This window comes from Neolamprologus brichardi, chromosome 20, assembly GCF_056152115.1.
Source record: "Neolamprologus brichardi isolate AB-2024 chromosome 20, ASM5615211v1, whole genome shotgun sequence".
NCBI lineage: Eukaryota > Metazoa > Chordata > Actinopteri > Cichliformes > Cichlidae > Neolamprologus > Neolamprologus brichardi.
In genome coordinates, this window is record NC_142123.1 from 26168651 (window position 1) to 26192973 (window position 24323).

Here is a 24323-nt window from a genome sequence, read left to right on the forward strand (position 1 = left end):
TACAGCATAAAACCTTTTTTAATTTAAGTAAACAATTGTTAAAATACGATTTTATTCACAACAGAGAACGCGTCATTGTTATTTAACAGATGAGTCATAGGACAAGACATCATGCCCAGAATCACAAGTTTATTTAAAGGGCACTGAAAATGTCTCGAAATTCCCCCCTCACGGACTCTTCAGAAGATCATTATGTGTCTGGTGGCTAACCCTTGTATTAGACAACACACGTGGCAAATATTCAGGTAGAAAATGAAATTAAAAGCGTTGTAAGAATATTTCTTCTAAAATGAAAGTGGTGCTATTAAAAGTGACCTTTATTTTTCTCAGGTGCCTTTGTTCAATTGTGTATAGCGATTTCCAAACTCAGAAGCACTTCCTTTGAAAAAGGAACCGTTTCCTTACAGTAAGTGGTGTGAGTTTGGGAAAACACTGGGAATTTGCTGACAAATGATGAGGTGTCAGGTGATGTTATCTGGGGATCTTCTTGTTCATCTTCATGCTTAAATTCAAACTAACAATTTAAGTGCGAAGGGGGAAAAACGAACCAAATAAATACATGCACATAACGTTTGTCTGCTGAGTCACGATCGTAACATCTCACTATCATATGATACTTCGTGACATTCGCAGACGAGGCCTTTGACTTTCTTAATGCATCACACTCGACCGATAGCGTCGTCACGTCAAAGTGCGCGCGTGTTGTGAGACTGCGTTTGTACCTCATCTGCCAACGCACCCTAAGAAACCCTTCCCACATTTACTCCTCAGCCTCCTCTTTAAAAAATTCAGCAACGAAGCACAGTAAAACCCCATCACAAATTAACATAGTGGCTCGGGAAATACTTCAGGGCTGTTCGGTAAGGAGTTTAGCAACACAATCTGCTGGTAAATGAGTGTGCGCTCATATTTGCATGTAGGCTGACATAAGCTTCAGAGTCACAGTCAACCTGGAACTGTCATGGCAGAAGGCTTTGTTAATGTGGGACTACACGTTTTCACTTTACCCGTTGGCCTGTATTTCAAACAGCACGAAGGCGATTACAGGTCATTGCGCTCGTCTGGGGGCTGCTGTTCTAGTAGAGTAACTTATTCTGCCTACACAGCACTTCCTTCCTGACGAGCATTTTTATTACACACCCACAATAGATGTAGGTGTGTGACGTCACTCAGCAACCGCGGCTGTGGTTGTGGGTCAAGTAGATGGGGGTCTGTACTATAGAGTCGGCTTGTTGTTGTATAGCCGTTTTACAAGTAACACCAGCCCACTGGGAAAGTACACGTAGTTGGTGTACTGGAAACTCCACTCAGGGGTGTTAACTGTCAAGTGTCAAAACCAACATTAAAACTTTGTTGCAACATATTAACCCATCTCGGCTATAATTGGTTTGGTCTATTCTTTAGGCGACTCTGTTTTGTTGACCACAGACCGGTCATGAACACCAACTACCCACGAGATTGTGTCATCCATTTGAAATACATGACACTGCTTTCTAATTAAAACAGGCGACAGCACCTTAAGCACATTTTCAAATCGCATTTTTATCATTTTATCAGTCAAATGTATAGTTTGTACAATAATATACACAAAACAATGTCTCCACCTAGTGGCATTTCACTCAGTCTCCAGGTGAGGTGAAAAATGAAGACAGTGTTTTGAACATATATATTTTTATTCATATATATATAATAAATTTCTATTTACAATTTATTCTTCTTTTTTAGAGAAAATTAAAGAGAAAGCTTTGATTGCAAACAGTGCTTCATACTAAAGGGAGGGAAGGACAAAATGGGAAAGTGCTCATAAAACTAGTGTGTGTGTGTTATTTCCCTCTTGTAACTATATTTTAGGTAGATACAACAGGGATTTGCCATTGTTTTGCAAGGAGATCACCATCTGAAAGCCAGGATTCCCCTTGAAGTTGCTCTGAACACAACAACTAGAAGTGACAGCGTCAACAGTATGAAGAGCCATGTCCACCAAACAATGTGAGGCTTTGGCTTTTATCACACTGACTTTTCAACAAAGTCCACAACTGAAGGAGACAAACCTGATGCTTTTGTCAAACTACTTCATCTAATCAACCGTTTTGAGTTTGCTTTCACAGTTTGCTGTGGTGAGTGTCCAAAGTTTGCAATCCTGCTGAACATGTTTAAACTAAGTGTTATGGATGTCAGGGTTTAATCACTGACAGAAATAATGATACATTCGACAAAGCACACCTAGGACATTGAGAAATGGCCACTGTTTCATAAAGAGTGATGCCTGATTGTCGGTCAGTCATTCGTAGTAGACAAAGTATGACACCATCAATGCAAAAGGATCACATAAATAACATCGCGAAAATGTTCCAGTGTATGGATTCTTCCTTTAGAACATAGGAAAGAGGTAACCTCCTCCCCCAATAACGGTAATACTTTAAACAAAATGAATGAATACGTTTTCTTTAAAGCAAGTGAGACAGTCATGCAATATGCAGCCTAGTTGAACTAAAGGCTGGCTACAGGGTCTCCCTTATGGAAATCCTCGGATTGTGAACTGATCAAGGTTAGCGTTATTAGTAGTTGGCAGGTAAGAGCTTAAATACGCCAGTGGCAGCGCCTTGACATAAGGGGAGTGGGGCCAGAGTAATGTGCTAAACTGTAGCATTATACACAAATATGAGTTAGGTGTTCCAGTCCGAGTTTTATGTCCAGAAAAAGATTCGTAGGTTATTGGCCTGGGTCTGGGGGATTGAGATCCAGGCCCAGCCAGCTTAAAGGCGCAGAACAGAAAATATCCTAGGTAGAGTACACACTCCCAAAAATGTCTGCATGGCATCTTTACAGAAATCAGTACACTGAATACCACTCACGTTTCACAAACTGTACACGTCACGTCAATACAAAAGAGGGTTTTCAGCCAGAGGACCCCTGCTTGTGTGCGAGAGGACTACTCCTGTTGTGCTCTTGCTGCCTGTATTCCTTTGCTTGGACATCAGAGGGACAGACAGCAGGGGGCTGTGGAGAGGGCCAGTCAGTGTCTACATTCTGAAGTTTAGAGATGGTCAAAAGACTGAGAGGAAAAAGGAGAAGAGGGTTGAAAGGGATCAGGGAGAGCTGTTTTGTGCTCACTGAGTTTAAAAGGCACTGTTCTGTCACATGATGTCAACAAAGAACTCACAGGGATTGCCCATAGCATGCTGGAAGGACTGGCGACTGGCGGTGAGCTCAGGAGGAACGGCTGCTAACTCTCTCCCAGGTGGGGCTCCAGGAGGCGTGCTACTGTTGAATGAGGTCTTGGGGGCCAGACGGGCCAGACAATAAGGGGGAGGCAAGCCTGGGGGGCCGTAGGAGGAGGCATGGCTTCGCTCGCTCTGGGCACAGGAGCCTGGAGCTGGCTGGGTAAAGGCGGCGTGGCTGTAGGTGAACGGGGGGTGGTTGTTCTGTGTTACAGGGTGGCTCCTGTGTGAATGACTGTGGCTGAGACTTGACCTTGCGTGACTTTGGCTAGAGATGGCGTGGCTGTGATGGCTCATTTGACTGGCAGATCTGTCACCACGCCGCCCTCCGCGGATTCCTGGCTCTGATTCACTGCATGTTGACCTTTGACCCTTTTCCTGTGGGGATGAACGTCTACCTTTGCCTGCGCTGGGGTTGGATCCACTGCTTCGGCTTCCTGTTGATTGGGGAAAAAAAAAAAAAAAAGAAACAGAGATTAACAGGTTAAGACTTCAATAGAATAGAAACACCCACAAATACACAGTGAGCAGCTGCAAGTCATCAGCTACTGATGATTCACGACCGGCTACCGATAAACAAAGACAAAAGGTCACACATTAAACATCAGCTTAATAAAGACTTCTTGAACTCCACCAGAATTAAGCATAACATGAAAAAGTGCTCGTGTTTGAAACACAGTAAAATGTGTCAATGTTAATAAATACATTACTGCACTTTGTTTAAGGTGTGACCACAATTTTTGTTATGCAGTCTAGCAAAAGTCAGTCAAGGGCAAACATGATTATCTCAGTGATTTCTGCCCCAAATTCTGATGCAGCAACTGATATTATGGCTTTTTCTTATATTCATACAAACACTGAAACAGTCACAGATCATAAATATAAACATGACACACCTGCATCAGACAGATTACCACACAGCACTTGATGAACAACGCAGAATGACGTAGTTGTTGTGTTGTCAATTTCTCAGTAATAATACGTGTCACAACTCTCAATGCTGTTAATGAACACTGCTGGCATCAGACTAATGGAGGTGTATCACACTGTTGCAAAATCAAACATTCCACGCCTCCCCTTCCACAATGAGCCCAACAGTACTGGGTAAAGTGGTGCATGATTGCCCCCTATCAGCAAGAATGATAGCACAAGCCTCAGAGTGCTCATCCTGCATCATGCACCTCCCAGCGCAGTACGAATGCATGCCTAGAGGTGCAGAGAGGGAGAATCGGCCGTCAGGAGAGTCACAGACAGGATACACATGGACCAAAGAAAAATTATGGAACGGGCAGAGAGAGAAAAAACAAAAAAACCCAACAAAAACCTTAAAGCTACAGTATGAGACGTGGAGAACGTTGAGCACAAGAGAAAGAGAGGAGTGGCAGAATAAGATTGAATGGTAAAATAGAGAGAGCAGCAGAGGAGGAGAGGGGGTTAGCAGGCTTACCGGTTCCCCCAGTGTCCGGGGACTACCTCCTCCTTCAGTCTACCGTTGCCCAGCAGAAACAGAGGGAACAACAGAATTACACACACCTCCCAGCCCAGTTGTTCCTCTACTACCTGTCGTGTCCTAGTGCACTTTCCCCATTAGCTCCAAACTAACGTAACGCCGGTGGCTGTTACTGATCCTTTATATGCAAATATGCAGAAACTGTCCCCAAGATTTCACACATGCACTCATTAGCATGAATGCTTGCTCTTTTCTGAAAGCTCCCAAAGAAAGAAAACCATGACATTTTTTTTGTCACTTGTCTTCCCAAAATTTGCTGATAAACTAAACCAAAACTAACCGAAAGAATGGCAACTGGGCGAAATTAAAATATGGATGAGCCACTCAAAACAATGAAAATAAGACAGAGAGATGGTAATATATAGTTTCACGTAATTTGTCTGGGCTACGTAGTAAAAAAATATACAGCAACGTTACCCCTGCCAGCTACTTATACGTACCGCCCCAGCGCAGACAACAAAAACCATGCAGCACCATCACATTTTGATTCAAAAATCAAAACAAAAGATCATTCAAGAACTAATGGAGACACATGGACTTAGTGTTGATCATTTCAAGCTGGTGATTGATAATCACATGGTTGATCAGATCTGTTTTGTGTACACACCCAGTACTGCAGAGCTGTCCGCTGCATGACTCAAGATGCTCATGATTGACCTTGACAATACAGGACGCATTTTAGAACACAGATATTTATATTGTATTGAATAATGCAATCCAATGTCCACTTCCTGCCCAGAGAGCCAGTAAAGCTAACATTAGCATGAGCCAGACATTCGTTAATATGCCAGAAAGACGTCATTAATGTCATGTTGCATGTTGCGCGAATATATTATATTAATCAACAATAGGCTGATGGAAAACTCGTCTTGCCCCTCCTTATTGCTTACCCTCACTGTGTTGGCTGCCTGCACTCCCACTGTGGAAACTGTGGCATGGGTCTGAGTATCCTGGCGGAAAGCTCGGGGGTGCAGTGGGGAAAGGAGGGTAGGGGAATGGCTGCCCGCCCAGAGGCCAGGGGTTGCTAGTGGGAGGTAGTGGTGCCAAAGTGTCCTGCTCAGAACCTCCACCACTGGATCCTTCATTCAAATTGAGTGAGGCCATGTCTTGAGGAGAAAGAAAAAAAAGCAGCAGAGAGGGACAGAGTTAGTATAATCCTTCTATTTAAAAAGAAAAATGCCATAAATGTGTGAGCTGCTTAATTAATGTAGGTGTGAAAAGTGGATGTACTTTGGCAGAGGTCCCCAAAGGTATAGTAGCACTGTTCAGAGAAGGTGATCTTATTGACAGTGTGTCTCAAGTAACCGTGCTTCAACAGACTGCTCGCGTACTTCCTCGCATCGCGCCTATCCTTGAATCCTTCCACTCTGGAGTACAGCCAGTCCACTACATCAGCACCTAGCATGGCAAAGAATGCACACGTGGACATGAAGTTCATTTCCCTGATGTGTGGAACAGATGCTAAAAATACCACTTATATGCAGCAACCACACATCGACCACAACTGCAATAGTTAGGGCAAGCAGCACAATGCTGCAAAACCTTTGAATAAAGTTAGTGGAGCTAATGCTAGAACTATGATGCTAATGCTTTTCAGAAAAAACAAATACCCCCCCCCCCCCCCCCCCCCCAAAAAAAAAAAGTCTACATGACTTGGAAAAAAAAAATATATATGATGTTGTTTGTTGTGTTTAGAAAGAATAAACCACCTAACAAATTATATTTTTAGATACCATGCATTTGAATTGATTTCAGTCTTGTAATTTAATATTGTGCTCTCTAGGAAACCTACTGATCTCTTTATTCCCTTTTTTAAAGAAAAAAAAAGCCTTACTGACTTATTTTTATTGCTCACACTCAGCACAGAGGTTTCGATCAGTATGCATGCAATGCATGTCTGCACATTTCCAAGTAACCAGCATTGCTTACAGTAATACAGCCACTGTATCTATATAAATTTGTGCATTGGGTAGATTTTCTCACCTATAACAGCATTTGCAATGGTGATCTTCAACCACATCCTGTCTCGAATCTCTAGGCCAGAATCAGGCAGCTGCATCACTTTGACAATAGTTGCCATATCTGTTTTACTTACAGACAGAGGCAAGTCATCAAACTCTGTGATGGAAAAAGAGAAACATTTTTGATCATTATGACCTCATTATTTATAGTTCAGTTACTGAGAAGTGTCCTTTTATACTGGAACAAAGCAGCAGGTAACCTTTACCATAGTGAGGGTAAGGTGCTGTTAGGGCTGTGGTGTGTGAAATCCAGGCCGCAGGATCAATGGGTCTCACTGGCTCAGCTGAGAAAATAAAACAAAACGAGAAACTTTTTATAAATAGGACAAAGTGAACACGGTATGGTTTAAACATTATCAGGTCATCATTTGCGTTGCTCCAAATATTACACCACACTGTCTGTCTTACCACGAGGGATGGTAAAGTAGCTTCGGGGAGATGGGTCCCAACATTTGGCAACAGTAAGACTAATGGGACTGGAGAAATACATAGAAAATAAATGTTACTCTTAGAAAAATCATACACAGAAATATGCTGTACTTGTTCCCTTTTTAAAAAAACACCAAAGCTGAATAATCGACTGCGCATCGTCATTCTACTGCGAATTACAATACGTAACATAATCAAACTTGTCAAATGTTTGATTTATAGGAAATGTTTCATTTCCTATAAATCCTTTAATGTCAACTACTCATTCTGCTGATGAGCAGTCGACACTGACTAAGAAAGACGAAAGGTCAACTTCCAGGAAAAGTTGCAACAGTGTCCAACGGTCAAGCAGCATTATCAACAGCCATCATGTCTCTCAACTAGCTTTTCCTATTTATTTAGATCCTTTGATTTTCTATACAGCCCCATGACTCACCAGTACATTGGTTCTGATATTAATTAAATTTCATCTGATTTTAATAATCTTCCAAGAAAGAGTCCTTACCCAGTTTTGGAAACAATCTCTCTCAGGATCCTCACAGCGTCATCATTGCTCATGTTCTCAAAGTTGACGTCATTCACCTGATTGATAGACAAAACCAACAATGTAATTTCTTTACATTTCTTGACCATGTTTTACTAACTAAAATATTATTTTGAAGTTCTGAAGAGAACTTCGATGCGTTTATGCATTTACACTGTGCACGCATTAATCTCTGCTGTTCTTTTAGGGGTTCACGTGGCTGCAAATCCTAAGGTCCTTTTGATGGAATAAACCCCCTCAATCATAAAACAACCTATACTGTTTGTATCGCAACAGCAAATTCGAGGCACAATTATTACCAGTTCAAATATCTAGTTATGGAAGCGTACCTGTAGTAGCATGTCTCCAGGTTCTATTCTGCCATCAGCAGCTACAGCTCCTCCCTTCATAATAGAGCCGATGTAAATACCGCCGTCCCCCCGGTCATTACTCTGACCGACAATACTGATACCAAGGAAGTTGTATTTCTCTGTTGAGATTAAAGCAGGGGATGAATAAAATTACAAAGACTCACTTTGGTATTGATATGAATTCTACATTAAATTCTATGACGTAAAAAAATAGGCATGGATGCAACAGGTTTACCCATGTTTAGTGTGACGGTGATAATGTTTAGGCTCATCGTGGAGTCTGTGATACTGCTGAAAGACGACGACTGGTAAAGGAAGAAGAGGTTACAGTGAGCATATTGTGAATAAAAGTGGCAAAAAGCCCATTTCAAACAATTTATTCATGAGTTTCAAGCACTTAGTGTCAATGTCACTTTCAGCAGGGGCACTGATGTGTTTTAAGAGGTGCATACCCGGTCGATCTTTGCCACTTTGTGCCTCCGTCTGCGCCGTTTGTGTCTGCGCATCAGCTGTGAAGACGAACTCTGTTCTGTGGAACTACTGAGCCTGAAGAAGAAAGTGAATATAAGGAAAAGATGGAACATTAAATAGGGTATTTGAATAAGGCCAGAGTGAGCAATTTAAGCTATTTAGTATATTCACTGGGAATTTTCCTTAAAACTGTGAAGGTCTATGTACACACATACAGTTTCGACACAATAATAAATTGTTAGCCTTACTATTCCTATTTAAATTAATTTCTAACACACTCTTCTATATCTGATTGTAGTTTAAGTGGTTAAGTCTGAATTATTGTTGCAAATTCTTCACTGTTTTTGCAGCTTTTATGAAAAGAAAAACAACAAATCACATCAGAAAGAAGACAAAGCGACCAAGTTAAGTGTTTCAATGGCAAAACTGGACAAGAAGTTACCTGCTGGCATCCTCATCTTCTTCACTGTCGACAAATGAGCTGGACTCCAGCTCACTGCTCATTACTGAGGCACTGTCGTAACCCATGGCCGAGTCCCTTGCAGTGCGCTCTGATTTGGAGTGACCATTGATGCGAGGGACTGTAGAGAAAAAGTGCACAGCAGCAGTAAGTCAGATGGAGAGGGGGGTCATCATTGCAGGGTGAATTCAGAATAAGAGAGCAACCAGAAGGCGAGGAAGGAAGGAGTTAGTGAGAGTGGCTGGAATACAAAACAAAAATCATCTGCAACAAGCATTAAACTGTGATCTCAGGAAGATGTGGACATTGAACTGAAATATATCTTCAATTAGACCCTTCCGCAGGTGGAATGACATGAATTTAAAAAAAATGTAGCAATAAAAATGAACAATTAATGCATTTTTTTTAAATACAGCACACAGATTTGTAGACTTTGCAGAAAACCAAGAAAAAGTAGTGCCCAATGTATTAAAAAACTCCCATCAGAGGAAAACTATCAGGTCTGTCTCCATACGTACATTGGCAGTGAGGTGGCGCAGTCTCAGGGTAACAGCGGATTGGCTGAAAAGGTCTCACAAGGCGAAGAGGGCGTGGTAGCCAACGTACTCGCCGAGAGCAATCAAAACATTCCAGCAATGTAGTAGTTCCCATCGCTAGCTCCGCCCACAGGGTGCTCATTTGAAAGACGAGCTACTGCACATAAACACTCAATCAGCAGAGGGACCTGACATCCAGTGTTAAGACTCACTCAAACAGATTTCCTCTCGCACTCTGCTGACTGGCGCCAGAGAAAACAAAAAAACAAACAAACAAAAAGCAAGTGTGCAGGTTCACCAAGCCAGCCTGAAAAATCTGCGTCTTTGTGCTCTGCTCCGTCTGTGCTAGCTGCTCTCTAAAAAGCCTGAGCCCCAGTCAGTCTATGCCCACCAGCTGGCTGTTGACACACTTCACAGCTTATCTACAATAGAGGAAGTGCCAGAAATAGGGAACACACAAAACGACAATCTATCAAGAGTGGCGTGTAGTAAAACAAGAAGCGAGTGCTATGACTCAACAGCAAAGTCACGTTTTGAATGAATATGCGAAACTTTGAACACGGCATTATGGTGACCTTTCCGAAAGCCGTGACACTTCCAGCAATTGACTGTTTTGTGTGAACTCGGATCTTTAAAGAGAGAAACATGCAGTCTAAATAATTCTATAATCAATCGAGCTGCCTTTTGACGAGAATCGTTCATAAACAGAACCCAGCCTATAAAAGCTTACACCTATTAAATAAAAATGTCACCTTGCTTCAAAAATCAAGAGCCTTCCTATTTTAACCAACTATCCATAACTCTGGAAAAACAGAAAAATAACACCAGCGTTAAATTAACCACAAAAAATTCCAAAGCCCAACACCATCCCGGGAAATAACACAGCAAATCCCTCTCACCGCAGCTGACAGCACGCCTTCTTCCAATGAACAGAGAAAGTGAGCTGAGAGTGAGGAGAAAGTATTACCTCCTCCCTGACTCTCATGCACGCAACTGTTGAATGACTGTTAATCTGCCTCTGACCAATCAGACAATGGCATCCTCCGAAGCAGAGAGAAGATAATATGTGATTTTATACGATGAGCTGTCCTCTCCCCTCCCTTCCTCGGGTGAAAACACTGTCGAGTGATTGAAATCACAAAAGCTTTGCAGCCCTATTACAACAAGAACAGGAAAATGAAGTGAAGACACTTTTTCATAACAGAGAGTAGTTTATGTTCACCAGCTGTTTTGCAGGCTTTGTGTAATACTTTAATACAAACATAAGTGCTCAGGCTTAAGTGTGTCTTCTCTGACCTCAGCCTTGAAATCCTGACGGCTCTGTACAGCGTAACATTTAATGCCACGGGAACGCTCCCCCCCCCTTTGTTGGCCACAGTCGTCCTCTAATATAACTGATTAAGATACAGAACACCTGGCAGCCTTAAAACAGATCATATCCCATAACTCCATGAGGTACTCTTGCACCTGTTCTCCCTCTTAAATTTTTTAACTGCTCCATTATTCATCCTCGAATGCTACAGCGCAGGAAAGAAAACTGAGAAAGACGAGAGAGAGAGAGAATAGTTTGAACAAGTCTGAACATTTTAACCGATCTTTGTAAAACAGCGAGGAACGCTCGCATGTGTATAAGGTGACAGGGGAATTCCTGCTGCTGATGATGCTGCAGGCAGTGAGGCACAGAGGTGGGAGGAGGTATCTGTCTTTACGTCTCGCTGTGTCACTCGGTGAAATTAAAGCTGAATTACACTTAATTGGACCCTGTTACACAAATTTATGAACCGGCTCCTCTCAGAGTTTCTCCGGGAAAGTATATGTGCGTCTAGATCGGATAGAAGTCAGTAAACACAGACCACGGGGTGGATAACAATGTATATTTCATTGAGTTTGTGATCCTTCTCACATGCAAAAAACAACAGATGTTCAGTTGGCTGTTAGCAGCAGCGGCAGCAGCAATATGTCTGTGCCAAGTCAAAAGCATCATCATGGAGTGCACCAGCGTGATCACGATGAAATCACTGGCTATGCTCGTGTGCAGATAGTCTGCTAAGATAAATCCGTTCCCCATCCACAGCCCTCCATACAACCCCAACCTGATGCTGTAATCAGTGATACTAATTGCACCACATAAATTAATGAGTATTTGGTTAATGAGCCTGGAGCGCAGGATGCAAAGAGCCAGGCTTGCTGTGAAGAGAGGACAAAGGGGAAGCGAGAGAAAGAAAGCGAGAGAGAAGAGCACAGTGATTTTTGCTGTGAGTGAAAACAATGGCAGACTGCGATTGTTTATTACTTGGTGCCAAAAAACTAAAACTAAAACTAATTTTGTCAAAAATACCTGTGTGGGACAGAAACCGGGTGAAAGCAGGTACCTCTACTGATCACCAATGTGCTTATGTGGGTAACCACTGCAAAACCTTCCTGTTCTCTGTTGTGGATAGCACAGACAGCCTCCCTTACTGAAAACACTGAGCCTGCAAATAGGAGCTCTTGCGAAGGAGCAGGAAAGTGCTGCGCCTCTCCTACCGAAGAGCTTGTAATAGAAATTGCTGTAGTCAAATGTCAGCACAATAAAGCAAATGCATTTGCACTTGATAACAGTTCTCAGGAGCTTTTAAAGTCAAGATCCAATCAATATGTTTTCCAGATGGAATGGAGGCATTTTTTATTTCAACAGTGACTGCAACAGACTCCTGTTATAATCCAGACCTGAGAGCCACAGAAGAAACAGAAAAACTACTGGCCAACTCTTCCAAAAACGCTGACATACAGTGAACTTTTTGCTTTAACATAGCTGCAGTTGAACATGTACCACTTGAGCCCCGGGGACCTTCTTTCATACATGTCTACTTCCCGTCCACATTTTTTGGTGATTGACTTGTGCGGAGTATGAGAGTTAAATGAAGAGGGACTGAAAAGTAATAAGTTGGAAATGACAAGATAATTGCGTTTTTGGGATCCATCTGTTCCTGGCTGATAATACTCACGCTCGGTTTCTCGAGCTCTCCTCCGTGCGCGCTCTCTCTCTCGCTCTCTGCGGTGGCTTAGGAGAGACTCTGTACCAGTCTCTGTGTCCAGGCCGTCACGACTGCTCACTGCATTGGCACTGCAATACACACATCGGAAAACTTCAGTCAGCTTCATAATGATGTACAAAACACAGAGTATCTCAGTCTGCCTCGCAGAAAGTGTTTCAAATGAATTCTCTAGCCAGCCTGAGACCAACACTCCCGAACATAATCCCCAGCTACAGTATACTTCTGTCTGTTATAATATCTGTATGCCTGCCATCCAGCCTTAGGGGAATATGCAACTCATATCATGACTCTGTTTCAAATTCAGTCCCTCTGGCCAAAATAGCAATTTCATTGTTCGGTGGTATGTGATGTGTTTTTCACTAAGTGTCATTAATGACCAGATACCCTGAGAGGGAGCCATTCTGGACAATACTGGCATTAATGAGACCTATTGAAAGCCCAGATGGTGCCTGGAGCATGATTGGGAGAGAGACAGAGAATGACAGATCGCATAAAAAGTGAGAAGTGGTAGATCAGGTGTGGGCTGAGCAATAAGCCGGCCTGCGTGTACTTGAGGTCTGGAAGGAGTCTGGGGGCTCTGGAAGAGCTGGCGGGCAGATTGTTATTCTGTCAGAGGGCTGGAGACGCCGTGGCCTCAGGCACGAGGGTTAAGGGACTCACACTGCCACTGGGCTCCTAGGAAACCTGAACCCGATGAGAACTCTACTCAACCCTGTCAGTCAGTCACACGCACTTAGGCATGTATGCAACATGTATCTGACACCTGAATACCTAAATAATCGCACCTGCGTAAATGTCAGTGCACGCGCACAAACAGTCCAAATCAAAGTGTATAAACAGAAAAAAGAGGCATAAAAAAACCCAAACCTGTGAGCAAACATCATTCCTCGTTTGAAAACAATGTTCTCGCACACCTCAGTGCCTACGTGTGGCTGACCAATGCAAATTAAAATCTCAGGAGCAGACAGGCTGCCGTGTCTGCCGTGTTCACTCAGCGGGATGAAGCGCTCAATTGAGCATGCTTACATGCGCGTGCTACAGAGTACTAATGGGTGCACCTGGGCCCGGCTTCACCAGCACAGGTCAGTGCATGTATGCAAAAATCAGTGAAGATGCACACTTCAGGTGCATTTCTAGCGGAACTGATTAGAAAGCTATGTGATGATCGATGAGGTGGCGACTGCCTCGCCGTTAGTCCTGTCAAAGGGCGCTCACCAGCCAGTCGACGGATCTGCTATTCTGGTGGGAGATTATCCGAGGCGCTAGGCTCCAGCTGTGAACAAATGCCACCCCCCTTTTCAGTCCCCACACCTACCACCCCCTCTCCCTGCTGCCAATAGTCCCCCCCACCCCTTCCATTGGGAAATGGAGATGGGTGCTTTTAATGTCTGCTAATCCGGATTACCGAGCAGAAGCACATCAGTGTGTCCATTCTCAGACCAAAACACCTATTCTGTGTGTGCTCATCAAATAGAGCCATTCACGCCGACAAACACGAGACGCATGAATAAAGCACAAAGAGAAAATGATGTGGTAATAATATTCTAGCGATTTGCAGACGGCGGTACAGGGGGGAAGGCTGGATTCATTTCAGAAAGAGGGGAGGTTCGCGATAGGGAATTCACCATGCTGTAAAAAGGCCTGGCTGTCTGACTCAAAGAGCGAAAGAGAAAGAGAGAGCGAGGCACGGAGGGGGCGGGTAAAGGGGCAGGCAGACAGTTTGCTGTCTGTTCCACAAGGTGGCGGTAGTCAAAGCTGGCTGGGAACAATAAAATCATCAGGCCAGATGACAGCCAAACAGGAGTGAGCAGCCCATAGAGGGCAAAAGAGAGCTGAGATGTCAAACAGTAGATAAAGAGATACACTGAGACATGACAGATTGCATGTTCTCAATATAGAGCCTCAGCCATATTGCTCTAGTGCTGTAATGGCAATGACTCTTGGCCTCCACTGCCCCCAGCCCTTTTGGTTATATTTAGGAAGGGACTTCTCCTTAGTGATTACAGTTATATTTTTTTTAAATCTGCTGGTTTTAAGGCAAAGTCTGGACTCAGGTAGCCATAACGTTAAGAAAATCTCAATTTCTGAGTGCTTAAGCAATAATATGATTCAGGCCACATGTGCTTTTTTTTCAGAGTATGGATGAATGCTCTTAGTGACCGAATACAATGAGCCTCACTTGAGTGCCAGTATTTGCCTGAAGAGGTTTATGCTGTCAAGGCTATTTCAAGAATCAGCCGCCCAAGCAGCATGCGCATCGTGTTTACATAGACGAGCGGAGTAACGCCTTACTCCATGGCTGTGTGGGCGGGAATATATACCCAAGTGGGAAAAATACTCACGCCTATGCATATTCCCACACTGTAGTGTTAGCACATACTTCATGCTATATTCACACAGTGGCAGAGCGACCGTCTACACTCCCCATGCGAGCCTGTGACGATAAATCTCTCCGTGGCACGTTCCACGTTCTGATTAGCACATATAGCGTGCTGTGAAATGAAAAGGTCAACCGGTACGCGGGGCGGCGTGCTTGAATACATCTGCCTACACGAGTGTGTGTAATTGTGCATACATGACGAGCGGCAATCATCCTACTCACTGGAAGGACGGGGGCCGTGAGTCCCCGATGCCCCCTGTTCTCTCGAGGGGTGGGGGAAGTTCTGGATGGCTCTCCGTGCATTGAGATCCTCCATCAGAGTGTGCACTCTCTGCCAGGACCAACTGAGAAACACAGGTTGGAGGAAACAAAATTATTCATTACAGATTAGACATATTCAGGTCAAAGACAAGCACACGTTATATCGTGCATATTTTATTGTATTCTATAGGCTGCATAGTGTGGACACAGAACTAGAAGAAAGAAACTCTGTAACCACGCAAACAAGTCCACTCAGGGGAGGCTGTGAAATTGAGATGTGGCAAAAAGGCCTACCGATGACTTCTGGCTATGCTTATACAACTTGAGAAACACTGCAAGCTACTTAGAAACTTAAAAGACTTCCGCGCTTTTACTCAGCTGAGTGTCGGTACAAAGGATGATGTACAATGACCCATCCTTTCATCTGAGCCAGAATAATGAAAGTTAAAGCAGACAGGCGAGGAAAGCCCAACAACTCTGTGGGCTGTGATTATTCTAATGCAAGCCTGGGGGTTCACAGGCATCGCTATGGTGGTGCCACTCGATTCTCAAATAAAGAGTAGGATACTTTTCTTTTCTCCATTACAGAGAATATAAGTGTTACTGCAGTTTCCATCACCTTCTGTGCCTGCCGTGTACTGACTTTCTGGCTTTCTTCTCGAAACATCCTAAGAAGGAGCAGATTTCTCTCTGGTCCTTGGATCTCCAGTTTTATAGAAATTTGTTTCTATTTAAAACAGCGGCTGGTGACCAAAGTGCTGTAATTCTAAAGAAAAATCAACATAAAAACATAGGACAAGCTGACAGAATTGAACAAAGGAAACATAAAATGAGAAAAAAGAGAAGCCAGAGAATAAAATGTTTTAAACTTCAGGTTTTCAAACGGGTTTTTAAATGTCTAATGTTGGGGGGGGGGGTGTCCTGCTGTGAACGGGCAGTTTGTTCCAGAGTTTAGGAGCAGCCACAGGAAATGCCCGATCTCCTCTATGCTTTAATCTGGACCTCAGGACAGCTAGGAGCTTCTGGTCCGCAGACCTCAGTGAGCTTGAAGGAGTGTATAACTTTAAAAGATCAGAAAGGTACGAAGGCGCTAACCCATGCAGTGCCTTAAAAGTAAATAATAAAATCTTAAAATCAATTTGAAAACCGACTGGCAGCTACTGTAAAGATGCTAGTATAGGACATATGTGGTGGATGCATTTATTACATTATTTTCCTTCTGGCTTTGAGAGAGTTTTTTATGGTAGACCTTGAAGAGAATTCCTGGATTATTTTATCTAAGGCCTTAATCAGAATCAGAATCAGAATAATCCCAAAGGAAATGATGTGGTTACAGTTGCTTTAAGAACAACAGTAACAGATTTAACTAAATTAAATAATACAATATATTACAAAGTCACAAAATATAAGAAAAAGCTCTAATATACAAACAGCTCAATTATAAATATCCAGAATATTACAGAGATTAAATATATATGATTGAAATTAACTTAATGAACGTAGCTAATTTTGGAAACACTGGACTTGCTAATCACACTGACATAAATATGTGGACCAGGTTAATCTTCATATTACAGCCAGAATCTCTGACGGCCCAAATACGGCACATATTCCAAAAAGCACATCAGATAAATTACAGAGTAGTTCTTTGTTGTGTTTGCACTTCGGTGACAGGAGTATGAACCTAAGTGCATGATATATCGTCTAAGTTCAATCTAGCCCAATCTGGTTTGCAAGGACCCTCCCTGGGTATGTCTTTAAATTCCAATAAAATCACCAATAAAATAATCAAAAGCACAAACTTCAGCGGCAATTTACATAATAACGTCCCAAAACTGTAGCTTTAAAAATTGTTCGAATATGAGTGTAAAATGATTTCAGCCATGTTCCATCTTAGGTTCTGCACCTCCCCCAGCATGATAGGTAGTATTCTTAATTATTAATGCATTACGATTTATCTGACATTGCCCCACGAGCAAATGTTTATCTTTTCATTTTATATTAAGTTTAATAATTTCATTCCTTTTCAAATGTTTAAACATGCAAGAAAAATAAGTCTACATCAAACTCAGCGTATATGTCGTCTAGTTAGTGGAATCTAATATATTTTTAATTGATTTATTGTCTGAATACCTATTAGAATAATAAGTCCAGTTAGTATGTGTGGCTAACATGCGGTGTGCAGGTGTTTTAATCACAAGATTTTTTTAACAAGGAAGAAATAATGACTGCAGAGGAAATGCTGTGCAGCGACACCACAAATTGTGATTGTCTTTCTAAAACTAATACATCAGTCACTTCACCTGCAAAGTTTAACATTAAAATGATAAACGAGAAAGAAAGAAAACATAATAAAGTGTAAAATCATCAAATCAGTCTGCTGAGAGCTCTTTGAATAGTAACGCATATTTGTGAAAATGGGAGCCGGACTTAAATAAAATGTGGCGCAATCATGAGGAAACACGTACATATTAGGACTAACTGTTATATAACAGTCGACTAACTGTGACCACACTTAATCACAAGTGGAGGCTATTGTGAGAGAGTATCGACAATGATTAAGTGTTATTGAGCAAGACAGTCGCTAACAAGTACACAAACACCACCATGTGGCTCTCTCTGACCTCTGACCTCCCTAAGCAGAAAGAAAAATAATGAGTTTCCCCATAGGGATCAATAAAGTACGATCTATACAAGACATTGTTAAAAAAAACAAAAAAGACACTGAGCAAATTAAATTACAGACCTTCAAACTAATTTATAAATCTTTGCTGCTACTTTTGGATCAATATTTAGAGACAGACGTTCTTTGTCCTATATATATATATATATATATATATATATATATATATATATATATATATATATATATATATATATATATATATATATATATATATATATATATATATAGGACTGATTAAGGTGTAAATCCTGCTCTAATAAAGATAGACTGGTTTAGTTTGGCATAGTCTATTGTCTCTGTAGACATGGGTTCACAGTGCTGTTTGTCTTCAGTAATTAAAAACACTAGAAATACACAGTGTATGTGGCCAAAGGATTGCAGCAGATTAGGGCTGTCAAACTCATATAGTTCATAAAGAAGCACAAGTAACTGTAAATTACCATCCATGTACAAAACAGATGAATAACTTCAGAAAAACCAAAGCAATTCCAACAATATGTCTCAGATTCTTTCACATTTAGTTACTGTTACTATCATTACATGTGAATGACAACATATTGATCGCCATGCATCTACAAAGGCACCAAAGCTAAACTAAACAACGCTTTTATCATTCAAACAGCTTGTGATCTAGAAATGAGCTAAAATAATAACAAATTTCCACTCCAGTAGCATCATCAGCTCTATTCACATGGCTGAGATTTCATTGTAAAACTATAATTAATAATAACTTCTATGCAATTTTTACACTTTGCAAAGACGCCCAGCTTGACTGCACCACTGAATGGATTTGGTGGGTGTATGTTTGACCCCCCCTGCAGTAAATGGTCATTTTAATGGTCAACCTAAACCAGCTCTTTTGTTAACAAGGCCTGGTTTAATATCTAATGGATTCACTCACACCTTTATAGCACAGATGAACAATAGCTGAAGGTGAAGAGCGTTTGATAACTTTTGCGGAGGCGTTGCATTTTAATATGTACATGATCTATGGGTGCTCCACATATCTTTGCATAGAGCTGAGACTACACAGCCAGGTGAACAGGGGCAACACGGATGAGCCATCCATCTCACTTACCCAGGACACTACTCTCCCGTTGAAGCATGGCAGCTTGGCGTTGTCATCAGAGATCTCTTCTTTGACAACCCTAGGGAGCAGGCAGACAGATACAGTCAGGCTCACTAACCAGTGGTCGGACACAGAGTTGGCTCAACAACACAGCATGGGTCGACCTGCAATGTTGCCCCACGCTGAGTGACATTCACGCACTGAAAGCCACGTTTTCAACATTGTTTTCCCTTTGTAGCATGAAGCAAGCTCATAGAGTAGCGGTGGTGCTGCATTCAGTCTCTATCCTTGATTTATAAATATCATGGCTATCAGACCACTTACCCTGAGCACATCAATGTAAGCTCTGCCTACAAGGGAGAGAACTATAAATCAGATAGATAGATAGATAGATAGATAGATAGATAGATAGATAGATAGATAGATAGATAGATAGATAGATAGATAGAGTAGGTAGGAAATGCCTCATAACTGCGACAACGAGGCGTCAAGCGTGTATTAATAGAGTGATCCTGTGCGAGCGCCTCCTTCAGTTTGGCTGTAAATTCCCAACAAAAATACCTCCCAGTTACCCTTTGACCCTCTGGGAAACAGTTCAGCAGCAAGCCGTCACCACACCTGCTCAGCTTGTGTCACACAGATCAGGCCTGGAGCTTGCTGAGGGGCAGGAGACGATCTGGCAAAACACACTCTGACACAAGTCACGGGGCTCTAACATCCTAATATATTTACCAGATTCCACTGTAACTCCCTGGATGACTTTATGTGTTGTATGTTGATTGTTTTTTTTGTGAAGGATTTTCCTGGAAAGGCAGCAACTAAGCATTTCTGAGTCTGTGGAGATCTCACGTAAGCTTCTTGGCTTTGAACATGAAAAAGGGAGAGGCATGACTTGAGAGCAGCAGGAAATCCAAAGACGATTTTATGCAGCGGTGTCTCTGACAGCGACTTTACAGCTTTTTTTTTCTCGTCCTGTTTGCCAGAACGTCCCTGCAACTGAAATGATTAGCCAAGCTAGTTGTGTTTTTGTGTGCACTGCCGCTGTGGGAGCTGTATTGCTGGGAGTGGTGGACAGAGATAACGTAGCCTTGTGGCTGGAACTGACGACCACAGAGTCTGCTGCTGTGGCATGTTCCACCTCAGGGAGGAAAAGGGAGGGAGGTGAGGGCCGACTCTGCCGGCCGCTCGTTAGGTAGGAAGTGTTTGCATCCTCTCTCTCAAGCTGCATGACCAGCTGTACAGTGACTTGTGAGGATGTGGGAGTGGCCTGTATAAATAAAATAGGAATGATTGCTTCTTCCTAAAGTTTGAGACGCAATTCCAATGATAACAGCTAATGACTTTAACATCTTCCATCTGATATTAGGACCTGCTTTAGTTTCACTTCTGAACCCTAAGCACAGACGCACAAATGTATGCACAAACACACACACACACACACACCGTAAACCCTGTTTAGAAAGCAATGTGTCTGGTGTGGGCTGCTGTCAAAGATCTGACTTCTTAGGGCTGACAGCTTAAATAGGTCTTAACAGATTTCACAGGATAATGACAAGATTTACCCCGGTGATCGTGGAATATTCCGCCGCTGGTGATATTTGTGTAGCTGGGAAAGATTAGATGTGTTTGTTTATGCTTTGAAAGACAGAGGAGGGCTGGGTTAACTTGCAGCCTAGAACAGAAACCAGAGGTGGGAGAATCCAGCCACCTCAGACCAGCCATCCAAGGACTTTGGTGGGCTCATGCTAATGACACTTTAAACAGGGAAGCAAAATATTTGTAGTCAAACAAGTTTGTGAACAGACTGACTTCAATATGCCTCAGAGTCTCACTCAGTAAACATCTCAATTCGAGTTTAACCATGTGTAAAGCTGGTAATAATAGCAAGTGTACTGTCAATGGCGCGTGACGCTTAAAATCACAAAGTTCATACGTTCCAGTTCAGTATGTGATTGTTATCGTTGCAGTTGATGCTATGACATCAAATTCCAGTATAACCTTCAAATCTGTCACAATCTGTAAATGATAAAAGCAAGCAAGGAGTGACGAGAGTGCGTTTGTGCAAAAAGCTGCAGATTTTTGTCCTCTAACTACAGCAGGAGAAAGATCCCCTTACCAGCCCCCTATTTTCTGAGGCACAAACAAGACTGTTTCTTTCAGACCTTCAGCTTGGCTGCTTCCTCAGCTCCAGAGCGCCTCTGTGACTTGCATTATAGTGAGGTTTCAAACCCACTCACCACCAGTGGCAATGACAAAACGCCATATCATCACCTTGAAGTCTCCGAAAAAAACCAAGTGGGTTGCTTCAAAACAACCCAGCCAATTAGCTTCCTGTCTTATGAATATGGATGAGCGAATGAATATTACTGACAAAAAAAAAAAAAACAAACAAAACAACTGAAGTATGAAATGTGTACACGAAATGTTCATCGCTTAATTTGCTGTGCTCTGTTCTGTGGATGGAAATGCCACATCCCCTAGTTACATGTTTTCCATGCAATTCCAAAGGGACCTGAAACGACGCGTTCACGCGTGCGGTAAGCCGAAGCGGCCGGGGCGCAAACCGTTTATCAAATTTGTGTGGCCATTCCTTAAAGAGCTGATATGGCCAACACAAATGTAGTTCAGCAATCCCATAAGAAAATGGCAGTTTTCTCCCCTGCGCACCAGGGGGTCTACTACAGAGAACCTTGCACTGACTGCTCATTTACATTTCAAACACTGTCTATAACTGCAAGGGATTTGATGTTTTCCCTCTCTGCTCAGCAGTCTTATTCCTCCCTTGCTAATTCTCCAGCAGCCATACTGTCTGTGTGTATGCAGTGCAGCCAGCACGGCTACCACAAAGCGCTGCTTTCCTCTGTGCCTTTGACTGAGTTTGCTTCCATACTGTGCCAGTACCATACGGCACTGCACTCACAGAGTCTGAATATCCAAGCGTAACTCAAAGGCAGGAATGCTTGTAGAAATGCCTTTGTAATATCTACATGGAACTCGACCCTGTCCAGTTCACAGTGTAATACGACTGTATGCTTTATGCTTTGCAATGCATATGCGGGAAAAGAATCTATGAGGCTGTGAGTTCAGCAACTTGGAGTCATGTCTCTATGTGGAGAGAGCAAACACGCTTTGTTTGTTTCCATAATCTGCTTGTCGATCACCTGAGGCCCAGTGAGCAGCCCGGCCTGCAGCGCAAGACAGGCAGGAAGCCAGGCCCGCGGACAAAGCGGCGTACCAAGACTAGCCTGCAACCAGGAAGAGCCAGTTTCCCTCACAAGGTCAGGCTGCAGTGGAAATGCATGACGTTCGGCTCTGTAGACACTGCCTGCCTCTGCATTTCCTCAAATCAATTTTTGTGATTACGCTGCTAGATACAAATGTACGTAGGCCCGTGTATGACTCCTCAGATTGGAATGAGAACAGTCACTGACACAAATATGTCATCCTCAGCAGAGGCCTGACACAAGTTGATCTTGCTGACCGAGAGAACTGGAGAGCTTTGTAGACCTCGTGTAACGCCTGAAAAACCAGGATGGGTTGACAATAAGAGGGGCAGAAAAAAAAAAAAAGAAACAGAAGACTAAAACATGGAGGAAATATTTCTGTTCTGACATTCAGTGAAGGAAGTGAAGGTAACTACATTTTTAGGGTAGGATAAATAACAAAATATTCACATTTAAATCTTTTGCGTACACCGTTATCTACCCAGCATGCTGTCCCCATCAACATCCCCTATTTTGCTTCTACAGACAATCTACATCATAATTACCATTAGTAAATTAAATTACCCATGTCTCTCTCATAATAACATTAAATGACAAAAGCCAGTGAATTGTAGGATATAACTAGATGGCAGACAACTGCACCACCAGCACGCATTATTTAACTTTGATGTTTTCCTCTGTAATAACACAATATATTACAATGTTGATCAGAAAATTTAGCGAGACAACTACTTTGAGGACTGAATGCTGTTAGAAGAAGTAATCAGAAAGGTGATAAGATGATGCACAGTCACCATCGCTGCCATGTGGTTCCCAAATTGCCTTGGGATCCACCTGCAGTGCACAATATGTGTTAGTAAACAAATACAACCATATAATTCATTAATAAATAAATATTTTTAATGGTTATTTCGAACCCTACTAAAATTATAACCAGGTACTGGGAAATAGACCATTACGAAATCTGAGAAGTTGAATATTGAGACCTCGCCAGCATTGCTCTGACAGTCATATTCCACATGGTTAATATATTGAGGTTAATATGAGAAGCAGGGGTCTGGCTCTGTGTAATGCACGCAGGTCTGCGTCATTAGGGCTCTGGACAGATCTGGTACAACTTCAAACACTCAAGTGTCTCCTCCGCTGAGCACAGGGTAGCCTGTAATAATGAGCAGGTGCCAAGAGCAGACATGGAAACAGACACGGTTCTATATAGTTTTGCGCACATGTAGCAATCTGGCAGTCAGGGATCGTTTGATGTTGTCTATAATGATAGCTGTAATAAAAGGTGTAAATACACACCGCAGCAAATAGCAAATGAGCCACACGAACAGGCTAATAATAATAATGATCGCCGACAGTAGCCACTTACCCAAAATCCTGGTCCATGGATTTGAAGAAGAATTTGTAGCTGTTGACCGGCCGATTGTTGAGGACATTTTTAAAATCCGCTAATGTGACTTTCTCCGGAGGAACAGACAGTTTGACCAGATAAGGAGTCTCCTCCTCGTCAATGTGATATATTATTTTAGTCTCCGCCATGAGAGTGTGAAAAGGGGAGGACAATCATGGGAAAGCAAAAAGGGTTGGCAGCGCAATAAACAGGCCTGCTATGTTACCAGCTACCCGGAGAATAACATAGCAGCGTTCCCTAATATATAACCCTGTATAGCCCGCGACGGAAAATACAACTCCGTGCCTTTGACAAACACAGCGAAAATCCAGGCATAATCGCGTTATGAGTGCCTGTATTCCTGCTCCAGTGTGCGTCGGTACGGTGGCTCTCTCGGCACTAAAACAGGAAGGGACAGTCCACATCCTTGCGATATGGAGTTGGGAATATTGCTATTTTTCACAAGCTAATTGGTTAGACAGTGCTGTCATCTAGCGGTGTATCTGGGGTGTGCGCAGGCCACCTTATACAACACACTCACACAGCTTCCTCCACAGTAGCCTACAGTCATGACATAGAACAAAGGAGGATGTGCAGCGGCCCAATGAAGCATGGATACTGCTTTCCTGTTATTATAATTGACTTTATACTGCAGTTCTTATTGCGTAAAGCAGCGTCACTTAAATTCAAGCATTCATCCGATATTTATTCATCAGTTATTTTTATTCTT

The 24323-nt window shown here is 42.5% G+C and overlaps 1 protein-coding gene across 3 annotated transcripts; it reads right to left on the reverse strand.

Moving 5' to 3' along the window:
* Positions 1–24026, reverse strand: dvl1a (dishevelled segment polarity protein 1a). Of its 3 annotated transcripts, XM_087833892.1 has the most exons (16): positions 23573–24026; positions 18986–19055; positions 15183–15304; positions 12530–12648; positions 8989–9127; positions 8528–8621; positions 8311–8380; positions 8055–8194; positions 7687–7763; positions 7161–7228; positions 6959–7036; positions 6715–6849; positions 5962–6129; positions 5622–5837; positions 3164–3658; positions 1–3055 (listed from the first exon to the last, which is right to left on the reverse strand). In XM_087833892.1, the coding sequence occupies exons 1-16, from the start codon at positions 23740–23742 to the stop codon at positions 3048–3050; spliced, it is 2169 nt and encodes a 722-aa protein (XP_087690018.1). In that variant the 5' UTR covers positions 23743–24026; the 3' UTR covers positions 1–3047. The 3 variants fall into 3 exon arrangements, with proteins under 3 accessions (XP_087690018.1, XP_087690017.1, XP_087690019.1); XM_087833891.1 differs by having other exon boundaries at positions 1–3658; XM_087833893.1 differs by lacking the exons at positions 12530–12648; positions 15183–15304; positions 18986–19055; positions 23573–24026 and adding an exon at positions 9525–11112 and having other exon boundaries at positions 1–3658.
* Positions 24027–24323: the final 297 nt, after the last annotated feature.